General features: G+C 45.3%; 1 protein-coding gene across 3 annotated transcripts; it reads right to left on the bottom strand.

The window, feature by feature from the left end:
- Window positions 1–233: 233 nt before the first annotated feature.
- On the bottom strand, window positions 234–14,098 carry MFSD1 (major facilitator superfamily domain containing 1). Of its 3 annotated transcripts, XM_032698167.1 has the most exons (17): window positions 13,897–14,098; window positions 13,127–13,179; window positions 12,656–12,768; window positions 12,276–12,318; window positions 11,789–11,856; window positions 11,257–11,365; window positions 9,675–9,777; window positions 8,987–9,085; window positions 7,854–7,965; window positions 7,302–7,358; window positions 6,546–6,702; window positions 5,826–5,923; window positions 4,976–5,088; window positions 4,460–4,507; window positions 3,987–4,047; window positions 1,793–1,907; window positions 234–1,564 (listed from the first exon to the last, which is right to left on the bottom strand). In XM_032698167.1, exons 1-17 carry the CDS (start codon window positions 14,072–14,074, stop codon window positions 1,505–1,507), a joined length of 1,587 nt encoding a protein of 528 aa, XP_032554058.1. In that variant the 5' UTR covers window positions 14,075–14,098; the 3' UTR covers window positions 234–1,504. The 3 variants fall into 3 exon arrangements, with proteins under 3 accessions (XP_032554058.1, XP_032554059.1, XP_032554060.1); XM_032698168.1 differs by lacking the exons at window positions 234–1,564; window positions 1,793–1,907 and adding an exon at window positions 2,065–2,822 and having other exon boundaries at window positions 13,897–14,097; XM_032698169.1 differs by lacking the exons at window positions 234–1,564; window positions 1,793–1,907 and having other exon boundaries at window positions 3,983–4,047; window positions 13,897–14,097.
- Between the last annotated feature and the right edge of the window lie 687 nt (window positions 14,099–14,785).

The following is a 14,785-nucleotide window of genomic DNA, read 5'->3' as shown; positions in this document are numbered from 1 at the left end:
GGGGAGATGAAGAGCAACAGAAGAACAAGAAATTAATTCCCACCTTCTCCAAGAAAATTGCATCAACCCATCAGTGGGGGAACCTTTCCCTTTGGTTCTCCAAGATCCACGTCCCTCAAACTCTGCACACTCCCAGGGGAAGCAAGAGTTGGGTTTGCTCAGAAAATCCCTGTGTGGGTCTCACCAACCACCAAAGGCAACAACCCACCCCTGAACAGTCCAGAAAACACAGGTGCCAGTGTCCATTTCAGGTTTTTATTAAAAAAGACCCAGAATTCCCCAGGGAAACAAAGCAACCTGTCCCAGCCATGTCAGAGCTGTCAGAGGTCAGGTCTCAGGGGGAGCCGAAAAAGCACCAGTACAAACCAGCACAGGTCAGGGCACCACTTCCCCCAAGCAGCAAGTTCACAACCTGCTGTTTGTTTCCCTAAATTGTCCCTCAGAATTCAGAATTATCAACCAAAATACTCCTGGTTTAGTCCTTCAGGGAAGATGATTTTAGTTTTTAAAGAACATAAAAGAATCTCCACTGAAAAGTCTCTTAAAACAAAATCTTAAGGCCACGAATTCCAGGTCTGCTTAAATTACTGCAGGAAAAGAAACACATGTTCTACACATAAAGTAACATTTTTATTACCTCAAACTATTTCTCTGCAGTCAAACAATTTGCCAAAGGCTCCTGAGCATTTTGTGGCTGGAATCAGCCAAGGAACACATCCCTGCACACCTTGTCCTCCACAAAGCCACACACTCTTGCTTTCTAAGGCAAGATCAGCTCAGTTTAGGAATAGCTTATCCAATTACCTTGATGAGTAATTAAACCCAAGCAAAATGCACCCTGGAGGAGCTCCCAGGAACTCCCTGCTCAGCACTGAGCCCTCCACTGAAACTATGGGAAAGGGCTGAGTTTCACCACGGAACTGGAAACTTTTCCTACTGGAAGCAAAATTCAGTTCTTGCATTTCACTCTTTTCACAGGTTTTTAGGCGGAGCCTCTTAAAAATCCAGCAGTTTTCACATTATTCAGGACTCACATGAGGTTATTGCTAGAGGTAGCTCTTCCTCAACTGGAACCCTGCACTGGGGAGTTTCCTCTCAAAAATGGGAGGTTTTCCTCCTGTTTTTCTACAGGAAAAAATGAACCAGAGCATTTCCAGGAGTAGCAAAGGTGTCCCAGGTGAGAGGCTGAACAAGCCCCAGCTCCACCAGGGCTCACCTCACAGCAGATAAATCAGATTTTCACATTTCTGACCCCAGAGAGGTGCAGCCTTGGCTGCTGCTCACAGGCAGGAGGTGCAGGAGGTTCTCAGGGCTTCCAGCAAAGAGCCAGATGGTTCCTCATCAGGGTCTCTGCTAATTACCCCCAGTGCCAGGAGGATTTAAGCTGGGTGTTTAAAACTAGGCTCTAGTCTTGCAGCAAGGCACAGGAGCATCGTCCTGCTCCTGCTGGGGGTTGTGTCCCAGGAAACTCGATGCATTCCTGATTTTCCACAGGGACAAGCTGCTATTTCAACACGCTTCTGTGGGCCAGGGTGGATAAAAAGGAGGAGTCATTATCTGGGAGCTGCAAAACAATAAAATTAAGACATCATGGATCACGAGAAGTCGCTCCTCAACTTATTTGCTTGGCCAGCCATTGGTTCATTCCCTTCATGAGGTGTTTAATTACTATTATTTCTGGATTGCAGGGAGAGGGTGATTTGCTGGCTCTTGGAAACAACATCCAAGTTCTTAAAATAAAGATCTCATTGTTCAATCCTCCTTTCTAACCCCTGTGCTGTGTTATTGATACCTGAGCTCCCAGTCTGGAGAGGTATTTATTCCTTAAACTAAAGTCATCAGCTTTTGGCAGTAATTTAGCCAAGTCATCTTCATTCTGACGTCTGAGTCTCTCCTGTTCTTCTGCTCTGGAAAAGAAAACTGGTTTAAGACATTTGCACTGGCAGTGCAAACCCTGGTGGATGCAGGTTTATTTTTAATACCTATTTTTAATCTAAATATCAGATTAAATGACACTGAGATCTGTCTGGGTAACTCCAATTCCACATAAAGAAAGAGAGAGGCTGTTTTCTGCAGTTTCCTTTTATTCAGACTCCAAGATTTCAGTAGAAAGAGAAACCTTCTGGTTTTTTTTCCCCAGATTACAACGTGCTCAGTGAGCTTCTGTAACAGCTTTTACTGGCTATTAAACAAGTTTCACCCCGTCAAATAAAGATTACAATACAAACAGAATCAATTGTCAAGAAGGCAATAAGAGACTGCTCAGCAGCCTGCAGAGTTCTTAAATCTCCTAAAAAAAAAAAAAAGGCAATTTGACCAGAGCATTTGTAGCTCTTTTTCCACGTGAGTGTTAAAGAGAACCAGACCCCAAGCTGTAAATACACTTCAGACAGTGGTTTGCATTAAGACAGTGACAAAAGCAGCAACAGTGACCCGTTTCCAAGCTCTGGATGAGCTTAATCACAAGGAAAAATAACATTTTATGAAGAAATCTCCACCCCACCAACATGTGCAGCACAGAAAGTCTGATAGAAAATGTCCTAAGATGAATGTGTTTGTCTTGGATGGCAGAGCACCAAGGCAGAGCTTCAACACAGTGCAAAAGGCTCTAAACCCAATTAAAAGATGATTTGGCATTAGTTAAAACTGGTTACAAAGCTTAAAAAACGGAGGCATTTGCTGTAACCCCCCCCCAGAGGGTGGATAATCTTCCCCCAGAACTATGTGCAGGGTGCAAACTAAACACTGGCACTCTTCCAGCTGCCATGGAGCTGAGCAGTGTTCCCCACTCCGGGATGCCATTTGCTATTCAACTTTCTTTTCTGAAAAAAAGGAAGTATTTATCAAGAAAACCAAGAAAATTCAGTGCTGGAGAGTCCTGACGACACTGTGTTCCAAGACAGTAAATCCCACAGCACTCCCAGGAAATCCTGGAGCTGTTGCACACATCCCCTACCTGGGTCAGGCAGGGTGGGAAGCAGCTCTGTTTGGGCACAGAATTCCAAGCTTTGGGGGATTTTTGTTGGATTTGTATTAAAAAGCTTTTGGCTGGAGGATGAGACTCACGACAACTAAGCTGGAAAACTCTGCAGGTTTTAGTTTCCCCGAGTTTTCCCTGAGATTGGTGTGTGAAAAGAACAAGAAACAAAAGCCTGGTAAAGCCCACAAGTCACCTGGATAGACCTTCCTTTGGGAATTTTGGGATTAACTAAAGTATCACCATATGGACAGTTACACAGTCCAGTTTTAGAGAAGTCCATAAATCCATTGTCTTGTTAGCAAAGTATTAATCAGGGACAAATACAACATATATATTATATAATAACATACCAAACATAATATATATATATTATATAAACACATATAAACTGTGTGATGTACAATAGCTGCAGCTGAGCTGTAGTTACCTATTAAAAAGTAAGGAATTCCAACAACATTAAAGCAAATCAGCTTCAAGATCTGAGACCTGCTGAGGTGAATTAGGGCAGAACAGAAAGCACTTCAACAGAAAAATCCCTTGTTCTTCTCATCCAACCAGCTGGAATTCCATGGATTGGATCAGCTTTGTCATTTCTTCTAAGGGGAGATCTAGTTTTTGATGCCACTTTTAAAACTGGTCTGTGCTAAACCTGACACTAAAGGCAGGTGATGTTTGCTGCTGCCTGGCTCAGGTACCCACTACAGACATGAAGCACAGTTTTAAACAAGAAATACAACATTTTTTCAACCCATTTCAGTTGGAAGGCCACTGAAATAAAGGAAAATAGCAAGGAAGAGTGCCAGGAAAGGACACCTGATTACTGCCACTTCCTCTAAATGTTCCTTCAGAGCAGGCAGGAACGTGAAATCCTGCTCCTGGCTGGTGAGAAAGAAAATAACATCCAATCCCAACAGCAAAAGGGACTGACTTCAGACAGGGATCTACTTCACCTGTTCAGGTTAAACATTTCATAAGGCCACTGATATCTTTTGGGTTTGACACTTACTCAGAGGCAGCTGCTTTTTGCAGTTTTTCCCTTTTCTTTGCAGACCAGTTGAGGTCACCACCTGCAAGAGGAGAAATGTGCACCTTGAAACCTTTCAGACTGGTCGTTTTTGGTAGCCTGGATATCAAAACTCACTCCAGGAGTTCTCAGAGCACTGCAGGAATCAGGGCAGTGATTTTACAAAAGTATAAATTGAGGTAAACAGAAAGAGCAGCATGTTCTTAATCATGTGAATAAGCAAAGTTGGGACCCAAACTAAGGAAAGAGCTCAGTTTTTATCTTCACAGATTCAGGTACAGTCAAGCTTGATCAGAAAAAAAAATAGAGATTTTTTTCCTAATAAAGAAAAACCTGCCAAGTATCCTCCACAGAATTCCAAGGTTTAAAGTGTCCAAGTGAGCCCAAGGGACATGTACCCTTGAGAACTTCCAGAATTATGATTAAAAATGCCAAAAGCAGCTGCAAACACTCACCTGTGAGGTGATTCACAAAATACAGCACGACCACAGCTATGAGTGACACTGGAACAGAAAAGGAACAGTTTTAGCTGACAGTAACTGTACAACAAGGACAGAGGAACAGCTTTGACCTACACCCAAGTAACAACTAAAATTTTTCATGGTAGTTGTAACTGAGAGGAGGTTTTTCCACCAGCATCTCTTAGTTACTTTTGAAATTCCCACTGAATCTGGTAATTCAGAAGGGATTGTTTTAGTTTTAGTTACATTAATAAACAGCCACCATAAACATAAGCTTTGGAAGTATTATTTGTCTACTCTTTTATTACATTTTTTTGAAACACAAACTATTACACCAGGTCACCTCGAGAAACCACAAAACACTTTACTAAGTTTGAGTTACTTTCACTATTGCCCCAGCTGAAACTTTAAGAGAGGAGTTATCACCGGTTTACAGGAAATATTAAGAAATAAAGTTCAATAAAGCCTCCTGAATGCACAGAATCTGTTTTCAAAGTGTTTAATACTTACAGCAAACACAAGCACTGAAGAAAACTTCCAGAAACAAGTATCCTCTTGTGTCCAGGATCATTCCAGCTGCTATGGCAATCACTGCCAGCCCCAGGTTCTGGATGGACTGCATGCTGAACACAAACACAGCTTGGTCAGCACTTGGGGGAGATTTATTTTTTTAGGGAAAATTCCTTGGTGGCCCTGAACTACCAAGGAGATGAACTTCCCCCCATTTGTCTGGCACGTGACTGCAGAGTTTTGCAGAAGTTTCTGTGCCTCTCCCACCCCCACATCCTGAACTGCACCAGACTTCTTGAACTGCAACAAACTGGGGGAATTGGGACCCACTGATGTGTCACAACTGCTGAATATTCTCTGGTTCAGGAGTACAGGGGCAGGGTCACTGCAGAGAATCATGGAATGGGTTGGGTGGGAAGGGAATTTAAAGGTTATCTGGTGTAACCCCCCTGCCATGGGCAGGGACACCTTCCACTAGCCCAGGGTGCTCCAACCTGGCCTTGGACACTCCCAGGGATGGGGCAGCCACAGCTTCTGTGGACAACCTGGGCCAGGGCCTCCCCACCCTCCCAACCAAGAATTCCTTCCCAGTATCCCATCTCCCCCTGCCCTCTGGCAGTTTGAAGCCATTCCCATTGTCCTGTCACACCATCCCTTGTAAATAGTCTTTCTCCATGTTTCTTGTAGCCCCTTCAGGTCCTGGAAGGTCACAATCAGGTCACCCTGAAACTCTTCCAGGCTGAACAATCCCAACTCTCCCAGCCTTCCCTCAGGGTTCTCCATCCCTCTGGGATCTTGGTGCCCCTCTGGAGTTCCCCAGTGGCACAGACCCCCCAGTTCAGGTACTCACAAGCCATAGGCAGTTCCCAGCTGGTGCTCAGGGACAACAAAGGCCACCATGGGCCACAGGGCACAGGCCAGCAGGGAATAGGACACTCCTAGCAGACACTGGGGACACAGGGACAATAAACACGGGTCACATGAGATGCATTTCTGCTGCAAAGTGCTCATAAATTAACACGTTGGTCTTCCCTTCTCCGAAAAGTGAAAACCAGAGCTCAAGCAACACTTATAATATCACTCTGAATAAATATGCACGTTTAGAAGGAGAGAGAACTTTGACCAGGAGTGACCCACAAACTAAATTCTATTAATTAGCATTAAAGACTCTATTAATTAGCATTAAAGTGGAAAAGATTAATGCTGCAACTCCACAGAAACAGCTGATAAAACAAGGACCCTGTTTTTAAACCCTGACACTGGTGAGCACCATAAACCTCAATTCACAAGCAATTTTTCAGGGAAGCTGCCCTAGGAAGGGGAAATCAGTAATGAAGGTTTGCATTGAGGTTTGCCAGATCCAATACAGCACAGGGGCAGTTTAAATAATATTAATAAGCTTCAGAAATATAATAAAATAGCAAGTTTTAGGAGAAAACTGAGCATGTAGCACAGTAATTAAGTTAAAGAGTAAGCAGGCTTTTCCACCTCAAAACACACACAATAATTCAGCATCAACTCCATGGCTTGCTTTATCACATTTAGCTATAAATCTCCAAGAAACAGTTACCATTGCTATCCAGGGGTTCCAGAAGGTAAAAGCCAACATGATGTGAGAGGCCAGTGTGGTTATCACAGCACACAAAACCCAGATGATGTTCTTGCCAAGTTTATCCACCAGAAGGCCAAAGACTGGGGACATGGGGGCTGAGATGATGTACACAATGCTAGAAAAACACAAATTAAAGAGCTGAGCACTCTCTGGTCATGGTAGCTCCAGGTGTTACATGATTCCAGAGAAAATACCAAATTCCTCTGCTACATGTGAGGCCATAAGAGAAAAAAAAAAACCCACCAAAAAAAATCCCAAACAACCAACTCGGGAATTCTGAATTCCCAAAAGGTCTGAGCACATGAAAACACTCAGCATCCAAGGAAGGAGTGACATCCTCAGAGCTCTGGGAATCACACAGCAGCAAGTGTTTTCTTGTTGGGGTTTTGTCACATCACAAATTCATCCGCAAACTACAAAAATTTAGTGTTGTTATTAAACTGCTTTTATCACTCAGAAAAGAATCACTAAATACCAAAATAAAACCCTTCAGAAAGAGCTTTTTCTTTCCAGTGTGAACATCTAAGACTTTTCAACAAAAACATACCCACACCTCTCAGTTATTCCCTGGGTCATGGGAAATCTATTTATCCACTTAAATGCACCAGGAGATCCCAAACCTCCTCCCACTGCTCAGGGCCCAAAGATCCATCCTGCACCCCTAGAAAGTGGCAGTGTTACTTATTAAATCAGCTTAAATCAACCCCAACATACCTGTTAATTGCACTTGCTTCTTGAGGTGAGAAGCTGAATTTCTCAATAAAGAAAACCCTGAAGGAAGAAAAAAAAAAAGATTTAGGAAAATGCACAATTGAAGGACAAGAAATAAATATTAAGATAGACAAAGATACAAGAACCTAGTTTACAAGACAATTAAATATAGCCTTGACATAAATATCACAGATTCTCATTTATAATGAATTTAGGAGCTTTTTAGCAGACTCCACACATTTTTGTTTAAGGACCATAGAAATTACACTTTGAGGAAAACAACCAAAGTACAAAACCAACATGGAACCCAAATAATGAGACATGAGCTTATAACTACAGATGGAATTCCACAGGACACCAAATGCCACCCCAAACTCACACCGTGTTTTAAATCTGTGTCTAGTTTTAATCGGGAAATAAAACATTCCTCAAGCTTTTGAGTTCAGCAATGGCATTTCCCACAAAGCTCAGCAGAAAAATGACAAGTTTTTAAGGAATTAGCTAAAAGTCTGCCCAGATTCCAGGGGAATGGCTGGATAAGTGAGTGGCACTTACTTTCCAAGTCCTATGAAAGGAAAAACTGCTGCATAGTAACAGACACAGATGATAAATATGAGCCACAAGGACAAGGAGAAATCCTTCACATCCGTGAGCTTGATCACTTCACCTGCAAGAGACAACACTGTGTCAGCCAGCATAGGCAAAATCTGGGATTATCCACACTTAATAAACACTCAGGTGATCCCAAGTCCCTCCTAAAGCACATCCCTGTCACCCTCCTGTCCCAGTTTACACAGTGGGAGTCACTTCACACACAAGTCAACAGAGCCAAAGCCAAGAACAAACTGTCTCTCCCCCACTGAGCTGATGGATTAAACCTCTGAAAGTCTTATGCAGCAGAATTAAATATACTTTGTCAAGGAAATGTTTGATCAGCTGCCAAAACTCCTGTCTGGAGCCTCATCCAGGTTGGATGAGGTTTGGAGCAAGCTGGGCTGTGGAAGGTGTCCCTGCCCAGGGCAGGGGGTGGAAGGAGAAGAGCTTTAAAGTCCCTCCCAACCCAAAACAGTCTGGGATTCCATGGTATGCCCTTAGTTGGATCTCAAATTTAGGGGTTTTCTTAAATGCTCTAAATTGTCCCACATAGAAAACTCAAACCACCACACACTGACAGAAAAGGGCTCCTCTGTGTTTTTCCACATCTATAAAGGAAATAAGGTCAAACCCACCAAAACAAAGGAGCAGTGGCAATGGCACAGATCAAGCAGTGTGAACCTTGAGTTTTAAAAATAAAGCAGATGACAGCACTTCTGCCTGTTAAACTGGTGTTTAAAACTGTAAAACTTCCCTCTGACATAAAAATGAGCTAAAAATTATAACAGTGAAGATGTTAAAAATGAACTAAAAATTATAACAGTGAAGATGTTAAAAATGAGCTAAAAATTATAACAGTGAAGATGTTAAAAATGAACCAAAAATTATGATTACAACAGTGAAGATGTTAAAAATGAACCAAAAATTATAACAGTGAAGATGTTAAAAATGAACTAAAAATGATGATTATAAGAGTGAAGATGTTCAGCAGCAGCCATGGATTACCCCAAATGCAAACCTGCAGAGTGCAGAGGAGCTGGAAGGGGCTGCTCCAGAAGACTGAAGCCCAGGGCAGGTCCAGCCCCACCACTCACCTGTTTTCCCTTGCTCCTTACAAAGCAGTTTCTCTGCTCTCCTGTCCAGGTAAGCCAGGATTAATGCACAGGTCAGGGAGAAGAGGCAGGTGACACCCCCTGCAAGAGGGAAACCCCACATGGTCAGTTGACAGCTCGAGTGTAATTTGGCTTTCAAGCCCAAATCGTGTAGTTTTTGTTAGATCTGTAACGTTTAACCCCAGCTTGTCTCATGTACAAGGCTCAGCACCTGAACAGTTCCAAGAACAAGGTGTAAAACAGACACCTGCCTTGGAGCAGAGATGTGCAGCTACATTTATTTTATTGAAAACATTTACCACCACACCCACTCAGCACAGGCAAGCTCCTGAGCTGCACAGAACACAACAGAAACTAGGCCAGGCCTTATTCCCAACACCAGGGTCTCATACCCTGACTCTAAGGGAAAGGAACACACCCAAAAGCTGTTGAAATCCCACTTTTACACATCAGACAGCTACACACAAGATCTGATCCTCCTCACAACATTTTTAATTTAACACCTGCAGTAACCACACACTCAGTACAAGAATATGAAACATGGATAGAACAGTATTTGAATTGCTCTCCCCAGTCTCAAATATACTTGTCCTACTTTCATGTGGTTAATAAACCATCAACATGCATGCAGGGCAAATTCAGGAAGCCAAAATCAAAAAATATTACTGACCTATCATCAGAGCCAAGCCCAGAGTGCTGGGACCAGTGTAACCCAGGAGATCTTGAACTCTTGAGTAGACCCATCCCATGATGTTCATGTTCACTGTGCTCCCCTGGGCAGAACAGACTCAGGTGAGGAATAATTGATTTCACAATTATATTAATTCAGAAGGAACATCAGGCAGAATTGCTTATTGAACAGGTTAAGATGCTAAACAGGGAACTTAAACACCAGGAACAAGGATGAAATTATTCCCTGCTGGTTTGTAACAAAGTAATCACTGTAACAATAATAAACCATCACTAATTAAATGTTACCCAACTATTACAGTGTTTCCATGAGGAGTTTAGAAGTGCCATCAAACCCACCACACAGTGCATCAGCTCCTAAATGGAGCTGAATTTAATATATCAGAGCAAACAGGATTCCCACCTCACAGACACCAGGAAGAAGCACTTTTTCCCCCCCTCCTCCTGCCCCCAGAGAAGGCAATGGCTGCAATCCCAGGGCTCACACCAGGGAACTCCAGCACAGCTCAGATGAGGGAACTGCTGAGGATCAACAGCCTGGACAGGAACCAGCCCAGCTGGGACCAACTCACTCCTTACCCTGGTGACACAAAATATCTGCAGGGCTTCAGCACAGGACAGGGGGCTGAAAAGAACCCCAAAAAAGAGGCACAACTCCACTCTTCTCTCTCAGCTGGTCTGTCAGTGTAAACCCAGCTATAAAACCAGCTGTTTCAGTGATTACAACAAACCAAATGAGGCTGAGATGCTGTCACCCAGTTCCTACCAGAACCAGCAATGGGGACAAAACCATCCTACAACTGCCATAAAGATTGGAGTTTCTTAGAGCAGCACCTCAAATCATTCATCACAGCTTGCAGTAGTCCCTGAGCTCCAAGTTACACTCAGTTAAGCCAACATTTTATATGACAAGGAGCAACTAGTCAGGGGAAATGCAGCACTGCCATGGGCAGGGACACCTTCCACTAGCCCAGGTTGCTCCAAGCCCCATCCAACCTGGCCTTGGACACTTCCAGGGATGAGGAATCCACAACCTCTCTGGAAATGTGTGCCAGGGTCTCCCCACCCTCACAGGAAGGATTCCTTCCCAATATCCCATCTAACCCTGCCCTCTGGCAGTGGGAAGCCATTCCCCCTTGTCCTGTCCCTCCATCCTGTGTGAATTGTCTCTCTCCATCTTTCTTGTTGGCTCCCTTCAGGTCCTGAAAGGCCACAATCAGGTCACCCTGAAGCTTCTCTTCTCCAGGCTGAACAATCCCAACGCTCCCAGCCTTTCCTCAGGGAGCTCCATCCCTCTGATCATCCTGGTGCCTCCTCTGGACTCCTCCAGCAGGTCCATGTCCCACCCTGAGATCACCACGAGCCTTCTGACAGGTTCTGAGACACCCCATTAACCTTGTGTCTCCTTTGTCTGTTCACCTCAAATCTTCAACAGTTTACATTTCATTTATAACTCCAACTCCCTGGGGAGCATCAGGAATGCTGTTTTCCACCTGCCTCCCTGCCCTGATGACCCCACAGCCCTTCAATCCCATAAATTAAAGGCACAGTTGGACACTTACAACTCTGGCCATGCTGAGCTGTAACCCAAACACCAGGTTTAACTCCTTGCCTTTAAACCAGCTCACTGCATAGGTGTTCTGGGCCACTGCCAAGGACTCCCCACCAATCCTACAAAAGAAGGAAGGACAAAAGGAAACACATGAACTGCAGCAGGCAAAGCACCAAGGTCCATCAGCTGCTGGTAGGCCCAAGGTGACCGAATTTCAGAGAAATTTTAGTGTGTACAGGTTGATTTAATGCACAGACACAAGGCAAGGCAAATCAAAACTCCAAATAGAACTGCACTGTCTTCAGAGTAATTAAAAGTATAAGGGATTTTAAGTATTCTAGGAGTGATTATAACTGCAAGACTTGCAAAGTCCTATTTTTTGTTTTCTAACTTTGTTACAGCAGGAATGCCACCGAGGCTCAGCTTCACAGAGGCCTCAAAATGCAACAATTTTGGTTCCAAGTGTCAACCTGGCAGCAGTTTTGTGGGACACAAAGATGGGCCTCACCTCAGGGAGCACAAATGTGCTCTTCTACACTTACCCAAATATGAACCTGCCCATGTCCATCAGCCAGACAGTGTTAAACAGAGCTCCCAGAGCAAAAACCACCTGCAAACATACATGTGAGGAAACATTATAACCGTGCCATTAAATATGGGACAAAACAGGACTATCTTCAACAGGAACAAAAATGCTTCTCCCTTCCCAAACCTGCAAAATGACTTCACACCCACTTCCTATTCCTGGTTTTTTTTGGCTTTGTTCCTTCTGCCTTATTCAAAATCCTGCTGGCAACACAATATCCAACCTGGCCCAGCCTTGACTGCACTCAGAAAACACCTCTAGGGCTCAAATCACCTTTATCATACTTAACATGGTAGTTTCAGATCAAACACATAAAACATTTGGCTCTTTCTCATTATTTCACTCATTTTTCAAGCCAATACAACTCAGAGCTCTCCCATTTCAGGTCTCCTCACCTGTCTAATGAACACACCCTGCAGACTCAGATTATCCTTTGCACTCACCTGCCCAACACACACAAAGATGCTGAATATTATAGTGCCCAACCTGGAAGAGAAATAAAATCACTTAACGCAGAACTGGAGTCTTTTTTTTTTCCCATAAAACACCTACAGCAGGGAAACAACAATAAAAGGTCTCTGTAATAAATTGTACAGCTCAACATTTTCCTTAGAAAACAGGGAGAACAGCCTGGTGTTTTTGGAGCCAATTTATTCAAGCCATAAAGGGAAGGAAGCTCATTTATACTGGTGGAAATTCCTAAATCATCTGGAAAAAAATATATTATAACTTAGAAAACCTTTGTATTATAAAGCCTAAAGGCCACGTGCACTTTTGGTTTGGCAAAACCATGGAGCAGGAGTGACACAAACCTCACACTCACCGTATTCCAAACACTCTGTCTATCAGAAAACCTCCAAAGAAGCAAAGAACCACATTGGGCCAGGAATACCAGGCATAGAGAGCCATGAACTGGGCTGTGTTCACCTTCATGTCCTGCAGGATGGAGGGGGAATTAAAAGAAGTGATTACTTGTAAGGCAATTGCAGGGACACAGAGTAAGGATCCGAGCACAACCACACAGGAACAAGTGAACTTTCTGACCTGGCCACTTCACAGAATCCCAGATTGGTTTGGGCTGGAGGGGGCCTTAAAATCCATTTTGTTCAACATCAGGGACACCTTCCACTAGCCCAGGTTGCTCCAACCTGGCCTTGGACACTTCTAGGGATGGGGCAGCCACAGCTTCTCTGGGCAACCTGTGCCAGGGCCTCCCCACCCTCCCAGCCAGGAATTCCTGGTCACTGTCTCTCATTTGTAGAAGCCCCTTTTAAGCCCCCAGACAGTCACTCACCCTCTGAACCTGTGTCTGCAGAGCTGCAGGGTTGTCGTAGCAGAAGTAGCTGCCTGGGAGGAGAAGGGATGGCTCAGAGCTCTGCCCAGGCACCCCAAACCCAGCACTCCCCAAACCCTGCCTTGGAGTTCAGACCTGTACCTACTTTTATTTTATTTAAAACATTACCATCACTCCCACTCCCGAGCACCCCTCAAGCCTCCGAACACTCCCCAAACCCAACACCCCAAACTCCAGATCCCAGCACCCCAAACCCAAGCCCCCCACACTCGAGTACCCCAAACCCAAAAACCACAAACCCAAGCACCCCCTACCCTGAACTCCAAATCCAAGTCCCTCGCACCTGAGCACCCCTCACCCAAGCTCCCGGACCTGAGCACCCCTCACCCCAAATCCAAGCATCCCAAACTCGAGTACCCCCACCCTGGCGCCCCAAATCCGAGTCTCCACACCCAAGCCCCCCAAAAACCCCGGTTTCCTAAACCTGAGCCCCCCAAACTCCGAGCCCCCCAAACCAGAGCACGCCCACCCTAAACCCCAAACTCGACATCCCCCCCACCCGGCACCCCACACCTGAGCACCCCAAGCACCCCCAGACCCGAGGTACCCCGACCCAACTCCCCACGCTCGACACCCCCAAACCCTGGCACCCCAAACTCGAGCCCCCCACACCCAAGCACTCCCCACACCCGAGCCACAACCTCAAACCCCAAATCCAAGCCTCCTCCACCCTGGCACCCCAAACTCGAGCCCCCCCCCCAGTCCCGCACCGAAGCCGAGGAAGCACATGAGGGAGAGCACGATGAGGCGGTGCGGGAGGCGGCGGGGGTCGCAGGCGGCGGGCAGGGTGCGGAGGGGCGCCGGGGATCCCCCATTTCCATCTCCACCTCCGTCCCCATCCCCATCCCCGTCCCCGTCCAGCAGCGCCCGCTGCTCCTCCGCCGCCATCGCTGCTCGGTCACGTGACCGGGGGCACGTGAGCCACGCGTCACGTGCGCGGTTACCGTGGCAGCGGGGACGGGGGTGAGGCCTTCGGGAGGGGAACTGAAATAAATAAATAAATAGATAAATAAATAAATAAATAAATAAATAAATACATAAGTATTTAATAAATAAATAAGTGTATAGACAGATAAATGGGTAATTTAACGGATGGACAAATGAATGAGCAAATAAATATATGAAAAGGGAAAGTTTTTGAGGTCCAGACTGCAATAAGCCCACGATAAACATGCGGGGAAACGCAAAAGCTCGTGAAACTGCCCCGTTATCCTTCCGTTGGATATTAAAGTCATGGAATCACAGACTTTGGTTGGGGTTGGAGGGACATTAAAGGTGCTGCTATTCCAACCTCCCCTGCCATGGGCAGGGACACCTTCCCCTGTCCCAGGTTGCTCCAACCTGGCCTTGGACACTTCCAGGGATCCAGGGGCAGCCACAGCTTCTCTGGGCAACCTGTGCCAGGGCCTGCCTACCCTCTCAGCCGAGAATTCCTTCCCAATATCCCATCTAAACCTACTCCTTTTCAGTTTGAACTCATTGCCCCTTGCCCTGTCACTCCCATTCCTGACCAGAAGTCCCTCTCCAGCTTCCCTGTAGCCCCTTCAGATACTGGAAGGCTGCCCTGAGGTCTCCACACAGCCTTCTCTTCTCCAAAGG

Source organism: Chiroxiphia lanceolata, chromosome 10 (genome assembly GCF_009829145.1).
Source record: "Chiroxiphia lanceolata isolate bChiLan1 chromosome 10, bChiLan1.pri, whole genome shotgun sequence".
NCBI classification, from domain to species: domain Eukaryota; kingdom Metazoa; phylum Chordata; class Aves; order Passeriformes; family Pipridae; genus Chiroxiphia; species Chiroxiphia lanceolata.
The sequence above is the reverse complement of the archived record's forward strand: the minus strand, read 5'-3'. Positions and strand labels throughout refer to the sequence as shown.